Here is a 22,959-nt window from a genome sequence, read left to right on the forward strand (position 1 = left end):
TTCATTTAGACTGAACGGAAAACGGACGAGGAAGAACGGACATGGATTATATTAGACCACGTACCCTGGTAGCATTTATAGTTGACGAAACCCCTCATTACTAGATTTCATATAATTCTGACGAAGAATTGAATCTTGGCTACTTTCTTGCAGTTTCTGAACCATAGTATGCAGTGCAAGCATTGTTACCATGATTTTTGAAATATCTCCGATGATCCGACAAAACAATGTTTCGAAAGAAAGTTGATGAGTAGACTGCGGATCTTCGTGCATGCATTTATGGCTTCTGAGAATTTTCAAGAAATGATTGAACATAAAATTCCACAGAATTTAATACGATTTTGATTTATATCAGACCTATAAATGCAACCACCACTGAAAATAATATTTTATTTGTTTCCACTTTCTTCAAATTTGCCTACAAAAATTAAAGATTGCATAAACATTGATGAGTATTCACTTTTCTAAACTTCGATATAAAAATTGAGGTGACGCCGCTTCTCCTAAGGATCTTTGCCCACTAGACGCCTCCTCTGCCTACCTGCGCCATCGCTCCGTCCCCGTGTTGGGTTTCTTCTGTGTATTTCAATGGGACTGCGCCCACTATACCTGCAACGGCGCAGCACCAGCGTCATTGCAGGTATAGTAGCCGCAGTCCCATTGAAATACACAGAAGAAACCCAAAACGGGGACGGAGCGATGGCGCAGGTAGGCAGAGGAGGCGTCTAGTGGGCAAAGACCCTTAGGAGAAGCACTATTAAAATCGATCGGAACCAAACCGTAACCGATCGACAGGTCTCTCTTCCAAGCTCGTTCCCGCCTAATCCTCGACAGACAGTTTCGCAAAGGAAGTTCTGGGATGATCGCATCGAATGCGAAAAGCTCCTGTCCCAAGGTTGCATGAATCTTGCAAGAACGTAGACGCGTGGGGTGAAAGCGGGGAAAAAGGTGGCGCTTACGCGTCGATTTATGGAGATTGTATATCATGGCCCGAGGTGGATAATCCGTTGTGTTCCAAGAGGAACGGTACACGGTACCTGCACCAGAACCTTTCCCAGGAGGATTCTGATGAGAAAGACGCCCGCGACGTTGTAACGCCGCGTTGCTCGCGGCCTCGCGTTGTAAATAATTCAGCGTGCATTAAGGCACTCGTGCGAACACGCGTGTCCGTGTGCGTGCGCTTGTGCGAGCACGATCTGACGAAAAGCACGGAGCAGGGAAATCGGCATCGACCCGGGGGAAGAAGAGTTATGTCTGCGACGTTAATCCTCGTTGCCGAGAGTCCTCCGGTACCCTAGTACATATTTTTTATGTGGCAGACGTCGCACGGCTCGGTGTTTCGCTCGAAAAGCGAGAAAAAAGTCAATGTTAAAAATTTTGCGTAAGACATTAAATTGTTATCTTGAAAGTTAAGAGATGTTATCACACGCGCTTTATTCTTCACCAGTTCTTGGAACCTCATTCACTTATGTTAGCGGTTTTACATGTTCCAAGGGAATCGCGTAAATTTTTTCATTGCAGAAGCTGTTTGTTTCCATCCTAAATATTCGCGTAGTTATTAATAGACTGTGGATTTTATGCATTTATGACAAAAATGAGTAGGTGTAACTGAAAGCAGAAAAAGATTAAAAGAGTTTAACAGTGCCGATATACTATTTTTAACATATAAATATCATTAACGAGGAAAATAAATTTTTACTTAGCTCCATTATAGGTTGCAATTGATGTGTAAAAATTTTATTTTGCATAAAGATCCGCAGTCTAGTTATTAATCATTGAAAATTAGGAATTCTGACATCTCCTTTTTACGATTAGATTTCATCAAATATCGAAAATTTCTGAGGAATGAGATTTTAGTGTTGTAATTCTTTCTGGACCCACCATGTGGCTTCATTGATAAGTTGGTTTTCAACCGACGTGTCCCCGCTATGGCAGTGCTATACGAATTCCATTCGGTTGGCGACGTTAAAAGGGAACAGCGTGCTCTTTTTTGAAAGAGTTCAATTCTTTCTCGGATGACCGTACAGTCTCCGAGGAACAGCCGAGGCGACGTAAGCTGCTATTTATAAACCACCGTGGAATAATTAGCTGGCTGGAGTCGAGCGTACGCTTAACGATTATTCCCCTCGGCCTAATTAATTGGTGTACATTCGTATTTAGCCAGTGTCCACCGCAGTTATCTCGTGCGACGAATCTTCTGGCAGGGCACGCGGCGTGGGCAAGATAATGCAATTCTCTCTCGGGCAAGTAGTCTGAATATATTTTCATAATTTTGGACAATTAAACCCTTCGTTGTTTAAAGGACAGTGTTGAAATCGTGTTTTTGCTAATTTTGTGAGTTTCATTCATCGCAAACTATAAGCAACCATACAAGAATTCCAAAAACCTAGGTTAACATAAACAGGACTGTATGAATTTTTATTATTTTTATTAGATTAGTAGCAGTTATATTTTAAATATCGCATCATCATGAAAACAAAGTCTCATTTCAAAAAACATTTATTCCAAATTTTCGACTTATTTTTTTATGTGGGATCACAATTAGTAGAATAAGAAAGACTCTAAAAACATGGTACCGTCCAAAATCGAACAAACAGGAGCCGGCACACAATAAGCTTTTCGGTTGCGTCATTTCCCGATCACTCGGTACACAAGCAGCGCGACCGAATAATATGTAAATAATAATATTAATAATTTATTGCACCATCCTTATATTCCGACACATAATTCGACCGCAGTTTGTACATTATCCTGTATTAAAACAGTTTCGTCCATCGGTTACCGCGCACAGCGGCGCCGGGCTTTGGACCAGCAATAAACAAATAATAATCCCGACTTGAACTCGTAAAATTTGTACGTCGATCGAGGGAATGGTTTTCGCGGCGTCCGCGTCCGGTCGGCGCACGCTCAATTTCCGCCGGTAATTCGCATTTCCATTCTAATGGAGGCCCGATCCGGCCCGTGTCATCGAAATCGGCCGTGTACCCGCTAATAAGAGGTCGCGGCGATTAATCTCGCGTTTTTCGCTCATCGAAAGCCCCGTGATTACGCGACCCACGTTATTACAACCGCTCGATCCACCCTCCATAAATTCGACAGGACCGTCTACGGCCTACGGGATCCCACGCGGCGCCATTATGAGCGAATACCTTTTTCCCCCCTCTCCACTCTTTCCCTTTCTCTTTTTCGTTCTTCCTCGCCGCTCGATTCAGAGAGACAGAGAAGGGTTGATTGCGAGAACCTGGCCCTCGAACGGTATTAAACCACTCGGCACAGGAATTTCCCGTATAAACAATGGAAAAAACGTGTACGCACGAAGAAGAGGAGTAAACAGCGACGGATATATACGAAATAGCGTAGGGGGTGCAACGCTGCTCGCTGAATGGAGAGATTCAATCGAAAGAATACTCGTGCAGCGATATCACGGTGTATAGAGAGGCGGTTGTACAGTCGAGTCGTTCAATAAGGACTGCCCCTTTCTGCGCGCGTATTTACTTTTTAACGATTGTATTTCACAGTTCTTCGCCTGCGCGGATTGAAATGGATGGCTATCCGGTTTTAAATTCTGTTCGGACTTCCACAAAGACAAAATGACGAAACAACAAAATCATTCCTTTATTAACAATATTCTCTTCACCATGCATGGCAAGACTCTGGTAAATTGGTGAAGTCTTTGCTCCCCTGGTCGTCCCTAGACAGACTTATCGGAGCATCTAACCAAACAATTGTAATACCTCTCACGGAAAGTTTGTTTGTGAGATTCGGCAACATTGGGACCACACCATTAATTTGGGTGGATAAGAATCATGTATGTAGGTATTTACTACAGTACATTTCTGGGGCACATTTCTAACCAAACAATTTAAACACGTCTCACGAAAAATTATTAGACACCAAAAAACAAATGAAATTGATAAATGAGGGCGGATAAGAATCCTGTAGACTGTAGGTATTTAGTATAGTACATTTCCAAAATGGTCCGGGGGCGGGACAGTAAGAGATGAGCCGGATCGAAGCAAAAATGGCCGGATCGGGTCCGCGTGATTCTATTATAGTCCAGTCGGCAGGTCGAAAAAAAGGCGTCTACCTGGAAAATATTCCGAACTTAATTAAATTTTGACACGTCATTTAGGGGTACTCTGGGGTGTCGAATCTGAGTTTTCGACCTCGAGGACCGTGTGCTAACTTGGGGAGGGGGAAAAAACCCCGATTTTTATTACCTTGTTTTGGTTTTTCGTCTATTACTCAAAAACTGTGGGTACTATGAACTTTTGTCTTCCATTTTGAGAAAGAGCATTAAATTTCCTTCAAATTTCACTGGTCAAACGTATTTTTTGATCCAATAGATACCGAGAAACAGGCGTTCAAAATTAGGAAATGTTTCTCAAAATGTCATTTTGAGCCACACATTGTGACATTTAGCAGGAAATTGCAGGTTTTTGGCTCACAAATTTAGTTTTTTAACATATCTACATATAATCTACATACTATGTAGACTCTTATTTTTTTTTTTTAATTAAAAAATATCCTCAAAAATGTGTACAAAAGTGATGCCTCTCCGTCTTTAATGATTGTTTAAACATGTTTAAACAATCATAATATATTACTATTGCACATCACTGGATTCGGGAAAGTCTAGAGAATCTTTTGCTGTAAAGAATAATACAATATCTTTTATAATAACATCATAATATCTGTTCAAAGTTCAAATTAAGACCAGATTCGGAATCAGCGCTAAAAACTGTATAAGATACACCCAACAGTGATATGGAAACATTTTTGTTGTTGGACAGTGTAATTTGCTCCGTCTTTCCCTATATTCGTCAGTTGCCACTTAATTTCCTAATTTTGAACGCCTGTCTCTCGGTGCCTATTTGTTCAAAAAAAAAGATTGACCAGTGAAATTTGAAGGAAATTTAATGCTCTTTCCAAAAATGGAAGACAAAAGTTCATAGGACCCACAGTTTTTGAGTAATAGGCGAAAAACCAAAACAAGGTAACAAAAATCGTGGTTTTTTCCCCCTCCCCAAGTTAGCACAGGGTCCTCGAGGTCGAAAACTCAGATTCGGCACCCCAGAGTACCCCTAAATGACGTGTCAAAATTTCATTAAGTTCGGAATATTTTCCAGGTAAAAGTACCTGGCGACTGGACTATTACGCGACAGTTATAGATTGTAAGGGCGTAGTGGTCGTGGTCCGCATCCATACCGGCGATAAAATACGATACATATTGCGCGGCAATGACGCCTGTGCATCGCACAGTGTGTGCACGATCGCTATTCGTCGATGGGTTCCATTTGCTCCGCTCGTAAAATTAATTGTCCGCTTCGCACACTCCCTCGGCTCCATTCACCGTCGCCGGGGAGGCTTTCATTAGCCGGCCGTTTAAACCGAGGAAGAAACCCTGAGCTACGATTCCGCGGATCAGATAGGGGCTAATAGGGCCCTGAATTCACGAGAGATTGCGTCTGCCACCGAGTCGTTCTCCGCTCGCTGTTAAATGCGTCCCGGCTACTGGAAGAGCAACGCGAGTCGACTACATTAGGAGCAGCTTTTATCGCCAACGATGGAACCGGCGAATTGTCGACAAGTAAAAAGGAACGGGTTCTTTCGTTTCTTTTCTCGAAACGTCGCCATTAGCACACTGCTCTATTTTCTCGCCGGTAATGCTCTCGTGTTTGGAAACAGCAATGTGCGAACGGGCGCCAGGTAGACGACGACGCGACGCTCGAAACGTGACACTAACAGCAACACGAACTCGTGGAAAAGCAAACACCACGATTTCTGGGATTCCTATAAGCAAGTTGATACGCGTTATCTCCGGTATGCGGGGATTCAATTCTGCATACAGATCGAATGAGTAACCTAGTTAACTCACTGACGCGCAAAATTTGTAGGATCACCAAATTTTTCTTCGCGGATTGGTCAAAGTGTTGCAACGTCGCAGAACATTCGTTCTGGTATCACTTGAAAGCTTGAACCTTCGAAGTTTTCTACGCAACGTGTGAGAACTGAACTTACCTTTTTGTGTCAAAAATCTAATATTATACTATTATATTATTCTCAACCTACTAAAAATAATAGGGAAGAAAATAAACTTCTACTTCACTCCAGTTTGTTGCGATTCAGCTAAAACATGTTTATTTTCCATAAAGATGCGTACTCTAATAATAAATTGTTACACAAACAGCTGCAAGATGATTCGCACCGTAGCACACGTCACGTCTAAACTCTCAGTGATTCAAACTTCAAACATCGTGGAAGGCAGACGACGGGTCAAAGACGACCCGGCGTTCCTCTCCGAAGATCGCAAGAGTGAATTTCCTTCATTCCCCGATTCGGCAGATCTATTTTCTACGCACGTACTCGCGATCCGAACCAGTCACGATCCCGGTGAAATAAAACCGAGCAATTATCCTTGTTCTCCATTCGGAGGGGCGTGGAGTCAACGACTCGCTAACAGAATCGCTTTATCTGTCGGTTCGATCGGCAGGCATCGAACTCGACCGGATCGATCGCGAATCACGTCGCGTCGCAAGGATACCAGTCAACCTTCCCAACGTCGCGTCCTGTCCGACGACACGACGCACAGAAAGTCTTCTATCCGCGGCGATTGTTTTCTTGTGGATGTCGCGTTGGGTGGAACAGGATCCGAGAGAAAAATCGGCGGAAGAGGATGAAGGAGAGAGAAGAGGGAGAGAGAGAGAGAGAGAGAGAGAGAGAGAGAGAGAGAGAGAGACCGGAGAGGCCTCTCGGCGCGCGCGGCAGCAACCTTCGCGAGAAACCGGGAGCCGTTCTCCGAGTTTTGCCGTCGGCAAGTGAAGGTCGAGCGTAAACCGCTCGGCCGGTTGGCCGGTTTCCACAAATAGCCGTCCCACTGTGCCTTCTTTGTTCGCTAATCGTCCCGAGAAAGCAATTAGAGGCACTCCAGGCCGAGCAGACTCACTACCCGTACTCACGTTTTGCTTTCCTCAGATCTCTCCTTTTCCGAGGGCCTGGTTGGGCCTCCTAGAGAACCTGCTCCGACCAGATTTGTTAGGGTTAGATCCATCTCGAAAAAGTTCTCCGACTTTTCCCTTCCTTCTGGCGCACACTGGTCCACGCGCTCGATCTAGCTGTTCATTAATATTTTAGCACTATTTGAAAGTTTAATGGTATAGTAATTGAAGTCGTTGGATTCGTTTTGATATCAGCTACAATATTATGAAGTCAAAAATACATATTGGCTTTTAAAAATTCGAGGTGACTTCGACTACTTATGCATTTTCTAATTTTTTGGATTGAAATTTGTATACTGCTGAATGTTGATTAAGTTTTGTTTAAAACATTTTTTTCTCAGGTTATCGGAAGTGTCTGATAAATCAGGTTCAGGTTTTAAATAAACACAATAATCAATCATTTTTGAAGTACTGGATTTTGTAAACATAATCATAATCGACTAACGTATATCTGGTTAGACGTGCAAACTCGAGCTCTGTGTTTACACATTGCTTAGTGGTACAAAAATTTGGTCATTTTGCCTGGGTTATACATTGGACGATTCGTCCCAATACCCTCTTTACTTATCTGTAAGTGAAGTGCGAATTTGTTAACTAAACGTTGTTTTATTGAAGTTTTTCTGCATTATCTCAATCAGCTTTGAATTGTTTCGGTGCGAGGTCTGTATCCTTGGCTGTGTTTATCATTATCGGTTTGACGTGTCAGTGCTCACGGATATACCAACACTCTTCACCATATACTGTACAGTGGTTCGCAACTTGGAGTGTTAACTGGTTACCATCACGTATTGAGTAAAAATGTCTCAAGCTAAAAAACTTTTATGCAAAGGATGTGGGACAGCGGTATCTAAGCCTGTCACGTGCATATCGTGTGAAGTTGTTTCACATCCTGCCTGTGTTCACCGAACTCAACATCCATTCTTGAAAGGAAGGCTCTTAAATTGTGGGGATGATAGGACACACACTGACACCGCCTCGCCTAAATCGCCAACTCTCGACATTGTATCATCGAATGTTGATCTACTTAAAAAGATCGAAGAAATGCTCGATGCTAAATTCTCAAAACTTGAAAATGAGCTGATGGTTTTTCAATCGAATCTCGAGCTTCTAAACAACTCTTTGACTGATCTAAATGATAGAGTTTCTAAATTGGAAACGAATCATTCTGAAGAGGACATAATGGAAGAGCTAGTGGAAAGAAATAGAAGATCGCACAACATTATTCTGTTTAATCTGACTGATACTGACGCCGCCTCAGACATTAATGCAGTTAATAGTTTATTACGTGAGACCGATGTCACCGAAGCCATTAACAATTATTCCATAAAAAGACTGGGGAAAAAAAATTCCAGTAAACCTCGTCCTCTCTGCATCTCCTTCAAGTCTCCGAGCATACCGATTAAAATTCTTAAAAACAAAAGTGTATACTCAGGGTCGGCTAAAATATCAAATGACTCTACAGTGAAGCAGCGTTCGTTTTTAAATGATTTGCGTGTGAAGTTGCGTGATATGAACGATCATAACAAGACTATAAGATATGTCAACGGTACTCCGAAGATCGTTACGGTAAACCATCAACAATCAAAAAACTAGCCCAGAACTTGTCTATATATTATCAGAATGTCAGAGGTTTACGCACGAAATTGAACGAGTTACAGCAAGAGGTCGCTGGTTCTTCACTTCAATCTGACGTCATTATTCTAACGGAAACCTGGCTTACCGATAGTTTTACAGACAGCGAGCTAGGCTTGAATAACTACACCATTTATCGATGCGACAGATCGAAACAAACCAGCTCATATTCCAGAGGTGGCGGCGTTCTTATAGCGATTCGTAACACCTTACGTAGTAGTAGCACTATAAATACCATTTTAAATGTTGAACATCTATTTGTTGAAGTTACAACGGGAGCTCTTCCCCTAATAATTGGAGTAGTTTATCTTCCTCCGTTGAGTAGCGATTCCTTGTATAGTGCACACTGTTCTGCTATTTCTGACATTCTTGACAAACATCTGAACTGTAACTATATTATTTGTGGCGATTATAACCTTCCTCATATCACATGGTCCGGCCCCAACTCATTTCCCGCGAATCCAAATGTTCTCACCAATGAAATTGCATCTGCTGCAATTCTCTCCTCTACTTTTAACTTTTATAATGGATCCCAATGGAACTCGGTGTTAAATTCGCTCGGCAATACTTTAGATTTAATCTTTTCAAATATCTCTACGACTCGTGTTATGAACTCCACTGAGTCTATTGTACAGTGCGATAGTTACCATCCCGCTCTCTACATAACGATTAATATTCAGAACAAAAGTAATACTCGGTATACCACTTACACTTATTACAATTTTAAACAAGGTAACTACAGTAGTATTAATAATTACCTAAATCATATTGAATGGGATATTTTGCTTGCAAATACTAATGTAGATGATTCTACAAAAACTTTGTATGACCACCTATATTTTGCGATCGAGAACTTTGTTCCAAAAAAGTACAATAACCCTTCATATTTTCCCAAATGGTTTTCACATACCTTAATTGGATTAGTTCGAAAAAAGAAACGGGCTCATAGATTCTTTAAAAGGAGTAATCAACTATGTGACTACTTGACTTTTGTCAAATTGCGAGCTGAGTGTAAGAGAATTACAAAACATTGCTATTCTTTGTACGTGCGCAAAACTGAACTATCTGTTCAAAATAATATAAAATCCTTTTGGACTTATGTTAATTCTAAGCGAAAAGCGCCTGTCTTACCAAACAAAATGCTTTATAAGGAAAATGTGGCAATAAGTGATGACAAAATTGCGAATTTGTTTGGTTCGTTTTTTGGATCAGTCTATCGAAATGTCACTACGGATTATAAAATCCTTGAAAATGGTTGTAACCCCTGTTTTTCCGACCTCGATATTAACATTAGTGATATTTATATTAAATTAACTGAACTTGATGTCAACAAGGGACCTGGCATAGATGGCATTCCTCCCTTGTTTTTCAGAATGTGTAGCTTTATTTTATCACGGCCGCTTTGGATAATCTTCAACAAATCTTTAAAATCAGGTATATTCCCTTCACTTTGGAAAACCAGTCTGGTTACACCCATTTTCAAGAAAGGCGACAAATCTAATATTGAAAATTTTAGACCTATAAACATAAGTAGCGTTATGCCTAAGATCTTCGAAGATATTGTCACAAACAAGTTATACAATACTGTGTCTCTCTCGATATGTGAACAGCAGCATGGTTTCGTTAACAAGCGATCAACAATCACTAACCTAGCGGTGTATTTCAACTTTGTCTCATCTTCTTTAGATGCTAATCTACAGGTTGACACAATTTTTACAGATTTTCAAAAAGCTTTTGATACGGTAAATCATTCCCTTTTAATTGAGAAGCTTGCAGCATTTGGCTGCAAGGGAAATCTATTGTCATGGCTTGAAAGTTACCTCACGAACCGTTTTCAAATTGTGCGTATACGCAGTTGCCTATCATCTCCGATACATGTTCTATCAGGTGTACCTCAAGGCTCCCACCTCGGTCCGCTACTATTTATAATTTTCATCAACGATTTGACTACTATTTTTCAATATTGTAAGTACCTACTATTCGCAGACGATTTAAAAATCTTCTGCAGCATCTCGTCCTACGATGATGCTTCCAGATTACAAGCAGACCTAGATCGTTTTAGTGAGTGGTGTTGCAAGAATGGTATGGAACTCAATATTGAAAAATGCCATGTTATGCGGTCTTCCCGTCGCTCTGTACCATTCACATATCCTTACCGTCTCAATGATTGTATTCTCTCCTCAATAAGTGAGGTAAAGGACTTAGGTATTCTTTTCTCCTCAACCTTGAACTTTTCCAAACATATTCATAACATTGTTAATTCCGCATCAAGAACACTCGGGTTTATACTACGCTTTTCTACTGACTTTCACTCAATACGCACAATTAGATTGCTTTATATTGCCCTTGTCCGTCCCCAGTTGGAATATGCTTCAGTTATATGGTCTCCGAATAGCTTAAATTATGAAATCATGCTAGAGAGAGTGCAGCATAAATTTCTCAGGTTTTGTTCTCATAAGATTAATAATCCTATGTCAATCTTTGATCACGATTACTCCACAATATTAACCATAGTTAACCTGGAAACATTGTCTGCTCGCAGAAGAGTATCCGACCAGAGCTTTATTTTTAATTTAATTAATAACAATATAGACTGTACCTCTCTCCTTATGCAAATCAATTTTTACGCACCTGAACGTGCTTTGAGATCTCGAGCAGGTTTCCAAACACGTAAATGCAAATCCACATATGGATTAACAAATCCTATAAATCGAATTATTGCGAATTCCAACACTCTATATAATAGTATTGACTATTTTAATGGGTCGTTACAAACTTTCAAAAAAAAATTATGCAGGATTAACTCATAATATCAGTACCTTTATACCAATAGCTTTTTTTTTTTTGTTTTTTCTTTTATGCATGTCCTTTCTTAGTAATTTAGGTTAAGTCTTTATTCTATTGTAAGTCTTTACTCTATTGTAAATGGACCTCGGTCCGTGCATAATAAATAAATAATAAATAATAATAAATAATTAAAAATATTTTATTTAAAACTATGCGAGAAACATAATATTAATTATAAATAACAAAAATATAATTTTTATTGTATAAACAACAATATAACAATTGACATTATATTATATTATGTTGACAAATCGTTATTGTCATCACTTACTTCTTCAACATCTTTCAATATTAATTGTTCGACTGCATCGTCAAAATGACAAAGATTCGGCCACAATTCAGGCGACACATACTCTTTAAACAATAATAACTTGTGTACCGGGGCCGAATGGGATGTGATTCTTGGATGATTTCATAGAGAAACGAATGCTGATAATGTACTTTGATACAATGAGGGACGATGAGGGACTCGAAAGATATTCTTTACCACAGATTGAAAACTTTGAAGATTCTCTTTACTTTATAGAGCATTGTTATCTCAATAAATTATAAATATTAAATCTTAGTACAAAAGATATACTCTAAATGTAGACAAATACTATTCATTTGCAACAAAAATGGACACATAATATTAAATAGATTCTCCAGGGTATCAATAAGAAAAGAGGTAATTTTTTCGGTGGCAAATAGGATTCATAAAATGTTGATTTTTAAATGCTTGTTCTAATCACAATTTTTAATAAATCTCATTAATTTCATCATTTTCGAATTTCATGGACATTCAGGAAGTAATATACATTCAATCAACATCGATTTGGGCAAGTTGCTTTTTTACCAAATGAACAGCTAGATCGAGCGCGTGGACCAGTGTGTGGCGGGAGAAAAGAAATTCATTTTTATGAATGAATCAGTTCTCCATTGTTCCACGCGAAGCTGTTAGGTGGTCTGTAACGTCCAGCGTCTGTCAGGATCATGTAACGCGTCGAACTTTGCGAGCCTATCTAATCGGATCATCCGATTAAGCCAATCAGCGGATCACCGAAATTCGTTCTCGTTTCGCGACTTTATTGTATCTGGGCGTTGAAAGTTCGTAGGATTTTTAAATTAAAATTAAGATATTTATTCACAGGATTATTGAATTCGATGATAGGTTACCACAAAAATGGTAAATAATTTGCTTTTTTACACGTGTAAAACTTATTGTAAAGGTTATTCCGATTTAAAGGGCGTTCGAAGACTTTCGTGGACCACTGTATGCATACCAGAATTCTCTTCCGCCGAAGAAATATTGAAATTTGAGAAAAGAAGTTGGCGGACATAAGAATGAATTGACTCGATCCACTTCTTTTCTTCAAGATCAATCCTCGAGGACTGGGCAGACAAGTCCCTAGAAACCGTTCCGATTTCACGAGCTCTCAATAATCCATCCTCACGAATTTCCCCCGATTCTTTTTCCACCAAGATGGCCGTTCTTCATTCTTTTTCTCCTTCGCTTTCTGCGCGGTGCCGCGGGGGACGTCGATAGAGAGCAACCGAGAACTCTCAACTCCTCCGGAACGTGGCCATCGCTTTTGAATCGGTCCTCACATCTTCGCATCCGTCGATAAGCGAATTTCTTTCGCCGAAGGGGAAATCCAATTAGAAGGAAAAGCCTCGGCTTGAATAAACGTTCAGGGTTTCGTTAATAAACCGTCCGCGGCGACGCCAGCCACGATGAGCGGCCAAGACGTCTAGCTTTTCAATCGAAAGTCATTGTTGCCGGCTAACAATCGACCTGTAGGGTGACTCGGTGCGTCACTGCTTTTTCAGTTTAAGAATAAACCGACCGACCATCAATCTTCTAGAGCTCCGGGCAACTTTGAAGTCGCGCACTGATTTATTGGAACGAAGCTTCGTAGCGTTTTTTAATTAAAATTCAGAGATAATAAAGATAACTTTCATAATTATGGGAACATATTTAAATCTAAATTCAAATTCAACTTTCAATCATTATATGACTTAGACCACTTTCATAATTACGGGCACATATGTAGGGGAAGAGGTTGGGTTGTGAGACGGGTTGGGTTGTGAGACAGTCGTTTTTATCCATCGCGCGATCGCGATACATAATTCCAACCTGTCTGCTATCAAATTTTTGTTTTGACGTCTGCTACACTGAGAAAAAAATCCTGTCGAAACAAAAAAAATACATGTTGATTCAATAAGATGTACTATTGAATAGTGCCAATATCATATGAACTTATTTTAACATTTAATACTATTGAATTTCAATAGCAAAACTCATTTCCGCCAATCATATAAGCGAATAGCTTGACATCAATGTTTTCAAAAAAATAAGATATGGCCTCAAACCAATTCCAGTATAAATCAATACATTTCTCAAATTTTTTTAACAACATATCTGATTGAAGGAAAAAGAGAAATATTACGGATAATAATGTACGGTATTGAATCGAATAATATTTTCAATCATTTCATGATAGACAATTCAAATACATCACGATTTGCTTCTAAATTTCATACTATTGAAAAGAATACGTTGATATTCACCGAAGTAAAAAAATTACAATAACACGCGTGTTATTGAAGTAACCACTTTTTTTTCTCAGTGTAGTTTTTGTGCTAGCACCGAGGTGTATAGACGCGTTGCTTATATTACATACGGACATCGTGTGTAAACACATCGTGTAAAACTTTTACTCATTTTTTTAATAACATTATTTTGTTGAGTGAATCAATTGAAAAAGGTGAGTGTGATGCATTTTCATTTAGTGTGTTCCTTACATTTTACGATGCAATATTGAGTTTTGCGCATATACGACAAAAACATTGTTTTTTTCTGTCACATTCGGAATGGCATCATGGTTCGGTTATGAGACACCATAGTGGTTGGGTTGTGAGACACTAGTTTTTTTTTTACTAGAAACGAACTAGAACTGTCAAATATCGTTGTTTGTGTTAGAATTAAGTGTTTATTTGTCCTTTAACGTTTGTTTTGGTTTATTTTTTGAATTTATAGTCATTGTAGGGACCAGTCGAGGAAACTCGAAGTCCTCGAAATTACCTAAGCGTAAAAAAACAGCTGAACACGGTTTATGGTGTGAGTGACTAGACAAAGCTATTTTTGAGAGAACTGTTTAGTTTCACAGTCTGGCAGGATTTTAGCTTTCGTTAGTCACAGTCTCAATAGCGGCATACGGGTACCATAAACCGTGGAGAGCCGAAGGACCTCCGACGAAAGGGCAGCGGTCGTTCCGCGACCGGAAGAACCCCACGAATTAATAAGGTATAACGTATTTATTAACGTATAACGCATACATATTCTTGGATGACGAAGAGGAAGATCATTATTGAATCCTTCCATTCATTATATATTTTTTTACTTTTCTTCGCTATTCTTTGCTTTTTTTCCATTGTTTGCCATTCTTTTTAACTCCTTTGGTCACTTAATGTCTTTAAAATAAATATAAATTCATTTTTGCATAAAGTTACATGGGTTTTACTTTACATTTTACCACTTTTAGTTGATTTTTCCGAGTGTCTCACAACCCAACCACTTTTTTCAGGAAGCCAAAAAACATGTCCTCGGAAAATTGGCCATAAAATTTTACTTGTTGATCAAATCACGAAACTTTTTGCATATGAAAGTTGCGTATTTCCTTCACCTTTCCAACGGTATATAAAACTCTTTGATATCTTCATCAAGCAAAAAGTTACAGACCAAAAACAAAACCCGTCTCATAACCCAACCTCTTCCCCTACATATACACGAGTGGAATACCCAGAAATCAGTTTTATTCCTGATTGGCTTAACAGGAATAAGAAAGTGCAAGGGTCGTTCAGCGGACGGTACACTGAAAATAAGCATCTGGAACAAAGCTTCGTTGCACTCTCGGCAATTGTCATCTCCACTTTTGACTGAAATCTCGGCCATCCATTGTCAGAACTGTTATTCAGATAATGGCTTCATAGCGACTGAATGGACCGTCGGACAGGGCTGCGAATCGAGCAGTCACGAAGTTGGTAATTCGCAGCAGATGTCCACTTATCGAGACAGGCAATTAAAGTATAATTGATCGTAGGGAGGAGCGTAACGCGAGTTCACGGCTACCATTGTCTTTAAATAGAACCGCGCTCGGACAGAGAAGTCGAAACAGGTTCACCGCCGTGGAAAATATCCTTCGTGGAACGTCTAGTGGTCGCGACCAGTAATTCTCAGACATCGGATCGGCAAGAAACCGTTCAGAGTAGCTTTGACAAGTTCATCGATCGACGTTTTTGGATTTTTTTTTTTAAATCCGATCGACATAGCTACGGCGTCTAGGGAGAGCGGGAAATCATGAATGAAAGCATAAACAAACGCGTAATCGCGTAACAGCGGAGATGAATTAATCACGAGGGAATATCGTGGTGCAAATTGCGTCGCAAATTACACGTCGTTAGCATACAATAACGAACACGATCCGCAAACGCGTTTTTAATGCGATGGAGTTGCCCTCCCTTCGACGCACAGCTTGCTCTTTATCTGCTCTCCTTTTATCTTTAGCCGCCAGGTTAGGCTCCTTGCGATCAATTTTTCTATAATAAAAATAACCCAAGATCATTCAAGGACGTATCATAACTCAAGGGCATTCAAGGTCACAGACAGAGAAACGATTTTCCTACTTGTTCACTGATTGGTGGCTTACACAGTGAGTTACTCGGCCATTTCCCTAGTAGAATTTATGGTCGGCCAACGGTTGGGAATTGGTTGGGATACGGTTGGTGGTTTTGGCCTACAACCAAATTTATGACAATTTGCCAGCGAATATCCAACGTGGGGCCTACCATTATTATAGTTGGTTCATTAAAAAGAAATTTGTAACGTTGCTACAACTAGAAACTTGTTAATGATTATTACACTGCGGAAGTTCGTGCATTTATAGCAAAATTGAGTAGATGAAATTGAAAATTGTTGGAAAATTTTAAAAACTGAAGATGTCAGTATACAGTCACTGACAATTTAAAGTGGACACCCTTAAAAATCGCATAACTTTTTAGAAATTGGACCAAAGCACTTGAATTTTTTAAAGATGTTAGACCGGCTAGTTCGCTAGAGAATAAGTGAACAAAAATTTAATACGATTGCAATTGGTAGGAATTGTACAAAATTTTTAAAAATGATGTTTTGTCAACTTTTTTATCTGGGCCTGTAACGATAATTTAAAAAATGCGTTTTATAGATTTCGGTAACTTATATGCATACCGAAAATTTCATCGAAATCGGTCTACATTGCAATGAGCTACATACGTTTCAAGATGATCACGTAAGGGCGAAATGCCCTGGCAAGGCTGAAAATCTGCGACTTTCACCCTTAAGCTCTCATCTTTAAACGTATGTAGCTCATTGCAATGTAGACCGATTTCGATGAAATTTTCAGTATGCATACAAGTTACCGAAATCTATAAAACGCATTTTTTAAATTATCGTTACAGGCCCAGATAAAAAAGTTGACAAAACATCATTTTTAAAAATTTTGTACAATTCCTACCAATTGCAATCGTATTAAATTTTTGTTCACTTATTCTCTAGCGAACTAGCCGGTCTAACATCTTAAAAAAATTCAAGTCCTTTGGTCCAATTTCTAAAAAGTTATGCGATGTTTAAGGGTGTCCACTTTAAATTGTCAGTGACTGTATGATTTCTCCTCTATTAAAGGAAAGAAGTAACATTCAATTTGGTTTCTATCTCTTGCAATCGATGCAGACCATTTTTATTTCGCATAAAGATCCGCAGTCTACTGATGAATCATCCCCGTTTCACCGTCAACGTTTATGGAACGATGGCCTCGGTAAATTATTTTCAGGTAGGACAGGGACCACCTTGTCGCGATTCCTCTGTTTTTCGTCGGCGAGGTGGACGGAGGTCGAGCGGAGGCGTGACGGAACGTGACGGGAAAACGTGGCGAGATAACAGTCGCGAGGAAAGGCCGGTTCGCGCGAACGTATTAATCTCCTGGTTATTTTCACGCGTGATGTGTTCCGCTTTGTCGTGTGGGCAATCGAGCGCATACCTACGCAGGTACATAACTACGCGAGACTGTTACCCGCGTGGTCCTACCACCGGCGCGGCGACTCGATCGAGAGTATTGCAAACAGGTATGCGCGTTCTTGGGAACGTTCCACGATAAGCGATATGTAGGCTACGGATGTTTATGTTCCTTCACTGTAACTTTCAGAACAGTTATACAGTCAGCCAGGAACTCCCACAAGGTGGCAAAAAATGAAAATATTACCAGATGTTTCTGAAACTTGAATATTATTAAATTTATACAAGCTGATTTTAATGAACCTTTTGTGAGAGGTAATTCTTGGAAAAATATATTCTTCTAAGGGGTGAAAACAGCCCTCAAAATTGTCGATCAAGAATACACTTTATTCGATATCTTCAAAGCTATTGAATTAGTGCCAAGATATCACACAAAAGAAATTCTTTTTATCACATATTTTACAACTGGAAAGATGCAGGGATGAAGAAGGGATACAGGGGAAGTTGAAAAAGGTACTAGATGAAAATGGAGAGGTAGAGGTGTGGATGGCAAAGTTAGATAGAGAGAGAGAAAGGAAAAGCAGGATGGGAAGTGTGAATGACAGAGGGAAAAAATGGATAGAAGGATTAGAGTGTGAATGGGTAGGAGTGGAGGAATAGGAGAGACGATAGGGGGTGAAAATAAAGAAAAGAATTGTAAAGGGAAGGTACATACGCATATTTTACAATTATTCATTCAAAAATAAACGAGAATACTAGGAAACCAGATAATGATTTGTTGAAAATGAAAAACCCGAAGAAAATCGTATTGTTTCATAAAACGACTATGATGAACAAAAATCGAACAATGAGAGTCGAAGCTGCCGGTCGGCTTATCGCACGGCCGAAATTTCAATCAGAGACTGTCTCTAGCAGAGCCATATCTCGGTGAATAACGCGCCCGCATCAATCTCACGCGCGAGAGCACGAAAAGAGCGGGCCGATGATTTAATAGGCGATCGGGTAGGAAAAAGGGGGGCGCGTAGACAATCGAGTCAACAGAGCAGCACGCGGTAAAATCGGCGCGTTTTTGTTCACGCTAATGCGGCTATCTGGCTGGTGCAAGCGGCCCGATGCAAAATGCACTGGCGGCGTTGGTCGCCATCGGCAACGATGCAACGCAGACGAGCGAGATTATCGCAGCCGCAAATTTCCGGCCGAATGGATCGCGAGCGTTTCACGCCTCTGGATTTTCATAGTAACGTTGGTATCGAGCGACGTCGAATCGGTAATCTCGAAAAATGCGTCCGTAGTGGTAAACATCCGGCGGAAAAGGGTGTATAATAAAAGTTTATAATAGTTCCGCGTCCTTTGTCGTAATTATATTTATCATAATTTTACTATTGTACAAATTCTTTACTCGTTATAATTTTTAATAAAGAACCGTTCAAGTATTTGAAAAGAAATTTTGAAGCAAAAACTTCCAGGCACGCCGCGTACATAATTGCTGGGGAGTGAATCAGAATGCTTACGCCAATTAAATTTAACTGGTGGCTGATTTTCCACTGTATGGCGTCCTTCAAAATCATCTAGCGAAGTTCAAGCCACGCTCAGTAATAAAGTCGGTAGAAAACATAAAGGATACGCCGGGGAAAGAAACATAAAGCTTGACACAAGTAGCTATTTATTGATTCATTCTATCATTCAGCCTTTCCCCCGATACGCGATATTCCCCGAGGCAATAAGCACGCGTTTCTATTTCTGACTCCCTGAATGCAATGGATCTCGACGAATAACAGAAGCCGTCGCACTCCGTTCCCGTCACATCCGCGTCCACAACGCTGCGCTCACGTTCAATGGATAAACTGTTTATCTGCACGTTGCAGTTTCGAAACTTCGTCCGGTGCCACTTCTCTTTCCGCGCCGCCGTGAAACGACCTCTAATTGCGTTTTATAGCCTGCTCGGAGAACTTCATTTTCGCCGGAATCGCCGCTGAAAATCTATTAAAAGAGCTAATCATTATGTAACGTGTATCGGAATACCTATTAAATTGGTGCATTGTCAAGTTTATACTAATAGCACACTTAATGATTAAACGTTAAACCGTTCGAGCCCTATTTTCGTACAAAAAAAAGCTGTTGAAAACTTATTGACCGTCCTGTATATACAGGGAGGTACGTATAGGGTGGGTACAAATTACTTTTTAAGACATTGAAGAAATGATAAGGCATTAATGCACAAGAAGTGACGCCATTTTATACCAATTTCTTAATTCAAGGTCAAGTCAAGGTCATAGTGCAGCAGGTCATTGAATTCATCTTGAAATCGACTACAAAACTATACAGTCAGATACACAATTTAAGACAATGAAGGTCAGCCTTTTAATTAAAGGGAAACATTTTATCAAATTCGTAATGGTGCAATTTCTAGATTGTACGCAGCTGTCTCGCACCTTTGAATTTGATGTACTTCAAGATGTGCCATCATTTTGTCACACGGTGTAGATCAGGCCTTAACGGGTTACTGCAACACACCGGCGTGCAAAATTCGTCCGGTGCCACTTTTCTCTTTCCGCGCCGCCCTGAAACGACCTCTAATTGCGTTTTATAGTCCGCTCGGAGAACTTCATTTCCGCGGGAATCGGCGCCGTTGAAAATCGTTCTCCGGGACATTGTTCGAAATAAGCTCCCCGAGGACAAAAAACGGGAAGTGTAAAAGCAATCTCCATTTTATATGGGAGCGTTCCGTGTACCGACTCGTCCCGCGGACAGTCGTAATTTTTCTTATCTCTTAATCGCCCAGTCACTTAGTCAGATCGTTAAGCTCCGATTTCCGCGACAGATAATGTTCCGATTCATACTCGATACCAGTTCCTTTTACAACCAGATTCGAAGTCGGTCATTACTCGGGAAAATTATATTTAAAAGGACGCTTAGGAGAATACCGGTATATCTAGGTTCAATATCGAGTGTCTAAACGTCCGGACACTCGATTACTCGTATCGGCGATGTCTAACGTCAATTTAGAACGGAATTGTCAGCGTTCAGACGGTTTCTTTGGGTTCTGTAAATTGAGTATCCGCGAGCATGTTCTTGTCATCGACAAGCTGCTCCGTACGGGTTAAAACTAGAAATATAAAGTGACTCTGTGTAATGTGCCACGTACGAGAATACGTATCGTATATATCACTTTTCAATTATTTTCTGCTTGATTTACAGCGATCATTGCACGCCCATTTCTGCAATAGTATTTAAATCCAGGTTGACGCCAGCGTTTTTCTTGCAAATAGTGTACAGGATAAATCTAAAGTTTGTACCTCAAAGATCTTTGTTGTTTTCAAAGATACATTAAATGTCTTGGGCACAAAGTTGAATGATCAAAATGGGGCTCACACGATACCAAAAAATTTTGTTCTTCTGTCATTTTTTTTAAGATATCAAGGTCACCTTCGTTTTTTTAAACACCTACAGTGATATTCCCTTTCATTACGAATTCAATGACAATAATTGTTCAAGGTCGTCAAAGCAGAATACATTTATCACAACTGACACTTGTAGTTGTTCAAAAAAGGGTAGTTCCATTTTACGAAATGAAGGTGACGAACAACAAAGATATTCGAGGTACAAACGTTAGGTGACTCAGCCTGCATATTAATAAAAAATAAAATGAAACAAATGACAACGTTGTTTGCAAGCAACGTAATGGCGCATGTAACATTTTTGGGATTGCACTATTTTTTTCAGAAATGAAGGTCCCCTTCAATTTCTCAAATGGAATACTAGTTATTGTTTCATATCATTTGAAAGCGAGTGTCGCGACAAATTCATTCGTGTACGACACAATTTAAGGTCATACAAGGTCGGAAAAGCATTTTCTAAATCCTCTGAAGCGTTTGCTACGTCACATTCTTTTTTACACCATTCATTCATGTATGTTCTGGTAAGTGACGGTGCCCGCTAATAGCAGATAATGAATACTAACGAATTAATTTCTCGTTCGAGCGGACTATCACCTGTCTATTCACCGATTATTCAAATTGTGTCGACGCTACAGGTAATATCGAGGAGGAAGTGTCTGACGGCTGACAAATTGCGACAACCTTTCGCCGATCGATCTGATTTCGCGCGACCGCCGAACGAGAAAAGAGAAGAGAAATAGAAACGAGACTCGATTATCCGGATACAGAGGGTTTAACATAATCACGTATAGGCGGGATGCGCGCGTGCGTTCCATAATTAAGAATAATTTTCCAATTCGCCGGGAGAGGGTGAAGAATTTTTCGCGGGTTCACAGAAACGATTCCGTGGGTGAAGCTGATAAAGCAGCGCGCTGCAAAACCAGCCTCGGTTCGTTAAAATTCCAGCCGCAACGATGAGCGGTACGTAATACGCGTAATTTATCGTAAGCTTCTTAGGCGAGACGGTTTCAATTTCTCGGCATTAAATGCGATCGTGTTGGACAACGCGGCCCGGGGAAAATCGTGCGATTAATAACCGGTCGTTTCGCCGCGAGAAAATAAATATCCCCGCCTATCTGCAGGCCCTGTTCAACCAACGGGTACAAATTAGATAATTTGGTGGTTCGGGTGACAGTACGCCGCACACTTCACACGCTTTTTCCCACTCGCGTGTAGTGGGAGTTAGCCTAATGCCGGACAGCAGCTACAGTCGGCGTTATAATTGATTGCACGCACTTTAAGTCGGAATAACTTCTCTATAAATGAACTGAATTACGAACAAAATAGCAGTACCTTTTTATTTGGGATTGTAACAAAATTTGATAAAATGTGGTTTGTAGATCCATGTTACTTGTGTACATGCTGAAAATTTCATCAAAATTGATTAATTGGTTTTTGAGTTACAAACTATTAAACATTGTCAAAATCGTCGAATAGAATAAAACGGCGAAGATAGGCTGAAAATCGTGGACAACTATAATCTTCAGTTTTTAATTGTATAAATAACACAGAATACAAACAATAAAGTATTACATTTTTGATTTATTAAAAAAAAACTTTTATATTGTCCTAAAAGAATTTTTTCTTTGTTTTTTGCAGGTAAGGATCCAAAATTAAACAGAAAAGGGGGATATGGCTGCAGAACGATGCAAACGCGGTTGCGAAAATGCTACTTTCAGAGAAAATTGGTTGAAAACAGGTCGGTGAAATTTTTCACATTTGGTGGGGACATTTTTCTGTCACCTCTTTTTTTCATGATTTCCAAGGTCAATATTTTGCAAATACACCTATAACCTTTTAAAACCATGCTATATCTGATAAAAACAGATCACGATTCGTTGTTCACGTATAAAAACGACTTCTCATGATTAATTATTTATTTATTGATGCCGTAAACCTAGTTTGGTTTATATAGCATACATTATTATGACATTATACAAAAAGATAGAGAAGTATACATATAACACATAGTATGTATAAAGTGGAATTATACATATAGTATAAACGTTAGGCGCTA

General features: G+C 39.8%; 1 protein-coding gene across 8 annotated transcripts in view; it reads left to right on the forward strand.

Moving 5' to 3' along the window:
* Spri (Src homology 2 domain-containing protein sprint) overlaps positions 1-22,959 on the forward strand; it is a 267,117-nt gene that overhangs the window by 155,928 nt on the left and 88,230 nt on the right. Inside the window, exon 2 of one of the 8 annotated variants that reach the window (XM_076426806.1) lies at positions 22,542-22,641. The exons of the other annotated variants lie outside the window; for them this stretch is intronic. Coding sequence (XP_076282921.1) covers positions 22,589-22,641 — 53 coding nt within the window. The 5' untranslated portion in view covers positions 22,542-22,588. The remainder of the gene's footprint in view (positions 1-22,541; positions 22,642-22,959) is intronic. 8 annotated transcript variants of the gene reach the window in all.

The sequence above is a fragment of the Lasioglossum baleicum genome, chromosome 7 (assembly GCF_051020765.1).
Source record: "Lasioglossum baleicum chromosome 7, iyLasBale1, whole genome shotgun sequence".
Classification (NCBI taxonomy): Eukaryota; Metazoa; Arthropoda; class Insecta; order Hymenoptera; family Halictidae; genus Lasioglossum; species Lasioglossum baleicum.